The following is an 8,676-nucleotide window of genomic DNA, read 5'->3' on the forward strand; positions in this document are numbered from 1 at the left end:
TTCTCCAAGGATTGGGGACGGAGGGGCATCCCGGGACTCAGCGCTTGGCCCAGCACAGTGTGACCTGGGGCCACTCAGACTCAAGAGGAAACAATAGCGACTCCTTAGACCCTGGGATCCTGTCACTGGCTGTCCAAAGCGTTCCCGGACTACCGGCGGTGCCTTTTTTTTTTTTTTTTTTTTTTTCTTTCCTAATTTATGACTGGAAGCTGGTGGGGGAGGGACAACAGAAGAGGGACAGCGTCTAAAGATGGGGGGCAGGGGCGACGGTTAAAGAAGTCGCCCCAGGCTGCGGCGCGGGTGATGTCAGCTCTGGACAAAAATAGAGAGGGATCGCCTGCAAATCCCCAGCTCCGGCTGGGCTAAACCTTGCAATCCCTCTTCGGCCGGCGCCGAGCCAGGGCGCAGCGGCCTCCACCGCCTCCCCCGGCGCGCACACACCAGCACACGCGCACGCACGCACACACTCCCCCGCACTCGCACTCCTGGTCTTCCCCATCCCGCTTGGTGCGGGCCACTCGTGGTACCGGTCTGCCCCGCGGCGAAGCACACAGACACGCACACACACAGGTGGCGGCTGGGACGCGGGGAGTGTGTTCCTGTAGCCCTGCGGCCAGCGCGACCTCGCAGCAGCCGGTGTAGGATCCCCGCAGCGCCCCTCGGAGCGCTGGCCGCGAGCCGCTCACGGGACCGCGCGCGGTGGAAAGCCAGGACGTGGATTAGCGCCCGCAGCAGCCTCCCGCGCGCGCCGAGGCGCTAAAGGGCTTACCCAGGAGGGGGGTGCGAGGGCGGAGAGAGGCTGCCCGTTAAATACCGCTCTCCGCCGCACTCCGGGCTCACCCAGCTCGCCGCCACCGTCTCCAGACCGTGCCCGGGAGGAGGGGGCGTTCCCCACGCCATGGCATCAACAGAGGGGTGAGAGCTTTTCTGGGTACCCGGGGTGGGAGAGGGAGCCGCGCGCGGGGTGGGGTGGTGCTGCCCTATCCCAGATGGGGACAGAGAACTGTGACCCTGGACCCCTGAGACCCTAGCAGAGCGCCCGCCAGGCTGGAGGTGGTGGGAAAGGGGTCTGGTTTCTTTGGTAGACTAGATGTCTTTTGAGGACCTGGGAGGCAGAGGATTGGATCTAATGAAAGGGGTGAATTACCGTCAGGGTGTGAAAAAAAGTGTGAAAAGAAACCGTGGAGGTTACTTCAGAGATTTAAAGACAATAAAGGATTGTCCACAGAGCCTGCAGGAAACACTGCCTGGGCTGCAAGGTGGGGACCAGTTGGAATGAATGAGCCAGGACCAGAGCCAGGGCGGGGCGAAGAGGAGAAGCGCACAGCCTTGAATGTTAGCTTTGGGCGCGTGCGGGTGGTGGCAATGGCAAGCCCCCAGCCCAAGAGATCTTTGCCTTTGGATATCAGAATTTCCCTGGCTAGCTGCAAGGAAGGGTGGAAGAGATTTGGGTGCTTCCCGAGAGGAGGGGAGGAAACCTGTAGCTTGGAGCAAGACAAGAGTTTCCAAACTATCTGGACTATCACTGACTTTTTAATTTTGCCTGTGGCCTTGGAGGCGCCCCTTGCCTCTTGAGGCTGCAGTTGGCATAATGATCGCTTCTGTGGTAGAAGGACAACTGTATTTAGCAAGGGGAGTATGGGGGATGTACAAGTCCCTTGAATATTTATTACAAGGTGTCTTGGTCCTATCTCCCAAAAACACTTCTCAGGCTGTCCGGAGCCTAGACAGAATAAAAAGAATAACTGGGGACCCCAGCTGTTAGGCTATTTCACAAATGGCACTAGCTGCTTTTGAGAGATCGTGGACCCACATGTGATCTCAAAAGCAAGCTTCTTGGGACTATATACTTGAGTCCTTGGTTCTGGCATTTTTCTGGAGCATGTTTAATAGAAATCAAACTCCATCAACTTTCAGTGAGGCGGTGGGTGGTGACCGCTAAGCAGGAGTGGAGAGATGGCGTTTAAAGTCAGACTTTGAGATTCCAAACTCAGACAGAGAAAATACTTCTAAATCTGTCCATCTTCATCCAAGAGAAAGAACCCATCCATCTATTTCTCTCATCCCCCAAATTTTTCCAAAGATGCCTAGCATCTTGTCTGACATAACATTTCTTCACATTGCCTGTTTACCAGTGTGGACCTTTGGAGTAGTTACTTATCTGAAAAGGTGCTCCAGTTCGGTGCTGTGTGCAAGGAAGGCAATATCATGTGCTTAAACATATCTCTAGAATTACATATTAGGAACCCACATGACTTAACATCAGCACTCCTCTCTGTTCGGTTTTAAAGGCTTTCATCTTAGAATGGGTATTTCAGGCTATCTACAGGACCCTTCCTGAATTATTTCTGCCTTCAGAGTCTCAGTTGGAAAACATCTTTGAAAACTATTGTCTTCCAAATGCTGCAACCAACTTAATGTCTCTTCTGGTGGCCAGCGGGGAGGAGAGAGGACAGCAACTCTCTCCAAACTCAGTCATGGCTTCTTTGCCCTCGTCTTAAGTGAGAGCTGCCAAATGGTTTGACATTCAAAATAAAGGTGGTACGATTTTCAAGACCAAAACCATTTCTCGTCCAGTTAGTGCCATCTTTGTGTATTGTGCAAGGTTGGAAAGTGATTGTCAAAGGAACTTGTATTTAAGAGATGAAAGAATTGGGGAAAAAAAATCTGAAAACCAGGAAACAAATGTAGAAAAATACGTTATTTAGGGGCAGTAATCAGTCAGCTGGAAACATTCCCCAAACCCTTCTTTTCTCCCAGAAGCCTTTGCAGAGTCCCTGTTGAGAAGAATGGACCTGCTGGGCTCTCTGGTGGAGATAAAGAGGCAGAAATAGCCTTGGAGAGGGCTTTCTGAAGGCTGTCTCAGTGGAGACTTTTAGTAGTAAATTGTTCTCCTGAGTTGGTGAGATCTGTTGGCCCCTTCTGATATCTTTGGGTAATGCACCTTGTAACAGAAACTCAGGAAGCATCTCCAGGATGGTTTCTTTTGTTAGCCTTTGTCTTCTAACAATATTAAAGCTGGTTTTTTTTCTTTTCTGAAATATACATTGCTTATAAGGATACCGAAATAGCAATGTAATTACATGCTTTCGGTTTATACATGTTCAGCTCAGTTCAGCTCCAGGATGCTGGGGTAATGGGGTGGTATATTAAACCAATCGATCTGGGGAGTGTTCATCTGGTGTTCACATTGCCACCAACAGCATATGCTAATTACTCCCTTTGTAGAATTATTAGAGGCAACGGATACATTTTTTTTAGCACTCTTTTCAAAGCTCATTTGTACATTTTTACATCCATTTCTTTCAATAGCTGCATGAAGTAAGCGAGCCAGTGAATAGACTTGAAAGCTCAAAACTGTACAACAAAATGTCATCTTTCCAGGATGATTCTGGGATTTGGCATAGCTTTGGGGTATCATCTGGAAATGTCAGTTGTCAGTAATGAACGTGTGAGCCCTGGCTGGTGCCTATTGTTGGCTTTTGTGGAAATCTTTAAATATATATATCCAGCAAATGGCCTTTTAGAATACTTTCATAGCTTCTGCATTTGATCTTTGTCGTCTTACAGAGCATATCCACTACTGTCCAGTTATTTGAAGTTTCTGATTGTGTTTCACTGGGAATATCAGCATGGCTTTTGTAAAACTCAGCAGTGGCTCTCTCATAGTTTCCAGGTTCTGAGACGTGTTTTCCTATAAAAGCAAGGTTCAATTTGACAGCTGAATGTCTTTTGTTTGTTGTTGTTGCTGCTGTTGCTGCTAAGTCCTGGGTACAACTGGAATCACTGAGATGGTGGCTTTTAGGTTCCTGACCCAAATTGGAAAGAGATTATAAGTCGCTGGTGACAGGCAGGGTAGTGTCTGTTATTGACTGGGTCACAGTAGAGTGGCCAGATGCTGAAGAGAAAACCATTTTAGAAATATGTTTCTAAAGGCTAGGGATAGGCCGGTCTCCACATTCACCAGAGACTTCTGGCAATCTGTCTTCTGATCAGCTCCCAGGAGCCAAGGGGTCAGGGCTACGCCAATCTGGAAGGCTTGGGTTTCAGTCTGACTTAGAGAGCAAGTGAAACTGAAAACTGCTGACAGCAAAAAATACCCTTCCAAGGGAGACCCCTGAATTTATGATTCCCAGCGCATGAAAACAAACACAGCACTTGCCTTCCCCCCTCCCCCCAGAGCGAAATTGAAGGGAGGAGGGGGATGAGCTCCTAGAGTAGGCTTATTACAGGGTGAGTGGGGGGCAGGGGGCATGGGGGCTAGAAGGGCCTGCGTATTGCATGCCTCAGGCTCCACTGAAGTTCATTTCCCATTCTCAAGAATAAATTGTCTTCCTTGGGTAAAATGGACGAGCGGAGCTATATGATAAAACCAGTCTGTGTTTACCAAGGCAATCTCTTGTGGGCAGTTGAAAGCTTAATTCTCCAGAAATAATTTCTAAATCCAAATGAGTCTTGCGAAGTAGAAATGGAAGCTCATTACAAACCAAATGGTGGGTCTGACCACCTTGTTTCCCCTTCCCATTGGAGGGTGAGGTGGCCTCTCCTTTGGCTTCTGCACTTAATGATATGTGAGACCTGGCAGGGTCCTTCAGAGATGAGACCCTGGCCACACAAGCAAGCAGTACTCCAGCAGTGCTCCGGGTCAGTGTGCCATAGAGCCTCCAGTTTAAGATATGCTTGGCTTCTTCACTGTTCAAGGCTCAGCACAGGCTAATTTCTTGACGATTCCCTATGTGTCCCCTCCCCCCAAGGCTGGATCAGTGTAAAGATGTCTGAGTTTCCTCCCTTTAAAGGCAAACTAAATTGGTTTCTAGAGTGAATTGTTTCTCTCACTGGATTGCCTTGCCGCTTGGAATGAATCGAATCGCCATTTCAATCAACTGCTATCATTATTTTAATCTAATGAAACATAGATAACCTAAAATCTCCTAGCCTTAGTAGGCAGGAGCACAATTCTCTCAAGATTAAAAAAATCGTTTTTAGGTTTGTATTTCAAGAACTTGTCTCCACGGTCTGAACAATACATCTGACCAATGTCAGGCAGTGCCTGCCTGCTTACAGTTGTCCCTTCCCTGCCCTTAACAGCTTGTTGAAGGGGGTGGGGGTGGGTGGGGCGAGGGCAGAAGGCATGCTTCACGGAAAGGGTTTGGAATCCAGATTACAGCAAATCTCTTTATTTACCAGGGTTGTGGGATTGCTCTCCCCTCCCTCTGCCCGCCCTTCACCCTGCAGCTTTCTGAGCGCCAAGTCCTTAGAATGAATTAATTAGGGGGAGTGTTTAAAAATATCTCATGGCTCCATCTCCACGTGCTTTGTTATTGATCGGAGGCAGATGGGCTGCATATTTGTCAGCAGAAGAGAAAAGGACTGACATCTCACTGTCAACCTGGCTGGTTGGCTTCATATAACATCAGAGAAGACAATGGGCCCCAGTCAATTCGAGGGAGAGTCTAAATCTTTTAAATGGTGTACCTTTTTTCGTAGTATTTTGTTGCACTTTCAAGATTATTTCTCAAAGGTATCGATGTTTTCTTATTTTCTTTCTTTCATTTGTTTACTTAATGCCTCACTTAGACAAGCAGATGCGGCGACTGTCTGCTGAACTGTCATCTGGAGTTCTCAGTGATGCCGCCAGCTGCCTTGGATTATAGACTCATTGAGTAAGGACTGGCCTTTGAAAAGAGAAGGGAATGAACTCTACTTGGGCAGCTGGACTTGATCTGTGTCAACCCCCGTCCCCTCTAGGATGAATGGTGGCAAAGATCTTACAGGAAGTCCTCAGGGACAAAGATGTAGATATTGTCTCTGTGTGTCACGTATATTAAAAGATTCATTTAAATGGCTGGCGGGACTTTCTTTTGTTACGTTGGTCAGGACGACCATCTGTCGTTCACTGTCCCTAATCTGGCATGGGACTTTGAATCCTGAGCTCCTGTTCCTGGTCACTGGCCTCTGCTTTCCCCCAGGAGCCAGAGTCCGAGTCTGCTTTGGCTTAGCTTTATGTGTAGCCTTGAAAGTGGCATGCTGGACACTACAGACCACGTGTGGCCCAGCAGTGTGTTCTTATTTCGGATCTCAGAGGATTTTGAAATTTTCAAATTATTTGCCTCCTTGGAAAACAATTCTCAGGGCTGAATTTTTCTTTTGTTTTATTTTATGTGTCTGTGTGTTTTGCCTGCAGGTATGTCTGTGTGTTACAAGCATGCGTGGCACCCTTGGAAACCAGAAGAAGGTGTCAGAGCCCCTGCAATTGTAGTTACAGGTGGTTGTGAGTGACCATGTGGGTGCTTAGAATCGAACCTGGGTCTTTTGGAGGAGCAGTTAGTAATGGTTGAGCCATCTCTGCAGTCCCAAATTCCTGACTTTTGCCTCCCTAGCAAATTGAATTTTAAGGCAACTTTTCTGCCTTAATACATTTATCGCGTGATAACAAGCCAGTTGAACTAACTTTTCTGACAACGCATTTATCATGTGATTACAAACCAGTGTCTTGTGTGTGGCCATGTGTAGGTATGCATTCCTATATGTATGAGTGTGTATTTGGTGCTACAGATTTCACCCAATGGGCAGAGATTCTACCTTTGAGCTACATCTCATTCTCTCTTTTCATGTCCGATCCACCTCATCCCACCCCGATCCACCTCACCCCACCCCGTGCCCCAGTTTTCAGACAAGGTTTCTGTAAGGTGTTCAGGCTGGACTAGAACTCACTCTCAGCCTGGGCATGCCTTGGACTTGCTATCCCTCCTGTCTTAGCTTCTTAAGAAGCTGGGATTACAACCTGTGCCATTCACCAGGCCCAACAGCTTTAACAGCTTTTAAAGTACTCTGTAGCCACAAAGTAACTTAATTCTTTTAGTATATGATATAACATTACTATTAGTCCTGTTTTTCTAGAAATAGCAACTGTGGCATAAAATAATTTAGCAACTGTCCCCAAATGTCTTGGATCTTAAATTCAGGGGTCGTGGAGCCACACCCTTAGCTAGAGGGCCACTCTCCTTTCTCTCTGTGGCAGTGGTGAGCTGGAGACGAGGACTGGCAGAACCCTGAGACAGCACATGTGTATTCATGTTGGGCACAGCTGTTGGGAAGCCATGGCACCCATATTCTATGAACAATCCCTTACCCCAACCTCTGGGGCAGCAACCGAGAGTGCGAGCTTGATACTGCATTGTTACTATAGCCTGTTGCTTAAGTGCTTTTACCGTTTGAGCTTGCAAGACTTTGTCAGTGTGTTATGTAGATCGAGAAATTTTAAATATTGTATTTGTTCTTTTTTTTTTTTTTTGGTTTTTTGAGACAGGGTTTCTCTGGGTAGTCCTGGCTATCCTGGAACTCACTCTGTAGACCAGGCTGGCCTCGAACTCTGAAATCCACCTGCCTCTGCCTCCCAAGTGCTGGGATTAAAGGCATATGCCACCACACCCGGCGTATTTGTTCTTATTTAATGTGTAAAGATGCCTGCCTGTGTGCATGCATGTGTCACACATGTGCTTGGTAACCACAGACGTCAGAAGAGGTCTCTTGTCCCCCTGGAACTGGAACTCGAACTGGAGATGGTGTATGTGATCATGCAAATGCAAGATACAGAACCCAGGTTCAATGCGAGAACAGAAACTCCTAAGCCAGTGGTTCTCAACCCCATAGGTCACAACCCATTTGGTAAGCCTTTATCTCCAAACACTACTTGCATTAGGATTTATGACAGTAGCACAAGTACAGTTATGAAGTTGCAACAAAAACAATTGTATGGTTGAGGGCCACCACAACATAGAAGAGCAGCATTAGGAAGATTGAGGACCACTGAGCTATCTCCGCAGCCCCCGTTTTTCTTTTTAACCCATAACCACTCCTTCCCCTAACCACTTCTTGTTTCCTTTAACTTTGCCCCAAGTTGCACTTAATAGGGCTCCTCCATAATTATTGATTTCTACAAAGCTAATGGCTTCGCCTCATCTCTACACAGTGACTTAGAGCAGCCCTAGGAAGGCCACGTGGGCTGATTGCCGAGCTATGCTTCTGTGCTTCTTTGTGGCAAATGTAGCTGAGCCTTCATCAGTCATCAGTTGTGGTGAACTCAGGATGGGGACTTGACGTACTCGCCTATTTTGCTGTAGTGTAGACAGTGATGACCTCAGGCCTCCTTCTGAAGTGGCGAGATCTGGATCTGTGGATATATGTGTGTGGATATGTAGTTTTAAGATTTGTCTCTAGTTACCTACTTTTGTGTGTGTTTGGCTATCTGCCCATGCTGAAGAGGGCTCTGGGTTCCCTGGAGATGGAGTTACAATCTGTTGTAACCAGGTACTAGGATCTGAATTCTGGTCCTCTGAAAGAACAAGTGCTGTACTCATAATGCCATCCCTCTAGCCTCCAGTTTTCTGATCACCCAACAGGGGACAGTAAATGTCCATGGAAATGTGACTCCCTTAGGAAGCCCCTCCATCCTTAGGAAATCCCAGGTCCCACAGTGCAGCACAGCACAGCACAGCACAGCACAGCACAGCACAGCACAGCACAGCACAGCACAGCACAGCACAGCACAGCACAGCACAGCACAGCACAGCATTCCATTCGCTTTTCGTTAAACAGAGTTTCTCCACCACCACCACCACACACACACACACACACACACACACACACACCACACACACACACACACACACGCGC

The 8,676-nt window shown here is 47.8% G+C and overlaps 1 protein-coding gene across 1 annotated transcript in view; it reads left to right on the forward strand.

Moving 5' to 3' along the window:
- Nucleotides 1–254: 254 nt before the first annotated feature.
- Slc1a2 (solute carrier family 1 member 2) overlaps nucleotides 255–8,676 on the forward strand; it is a 132,599-nt gene continuing 124,177 nt past the window's right edge. The window contains exon 1 of the mRNA XM_021192027.2: nucleotides 255–915. Coding sequence (XP_021047686.1) covers nucleotides 899–915 — 17 coding nt within the window. The 5' untranslated portion in view covers nucleotides 255–898. The remainder of the gene's footprint in view (nucleotides 916–8,676) is intronic.

This window comes from Mus pahari, chromosome 3 (genome assembly GCF_900095145.1).
Source record: "Mus pahari chromosome 3, PAHARI_EIJ_v1.1, whole genome shotgun sequence".
NCBI lineage: Eukaryota > Metazoa > Chordata > Mammalia > Rodentia > Muridae > Mus > Mus pahari.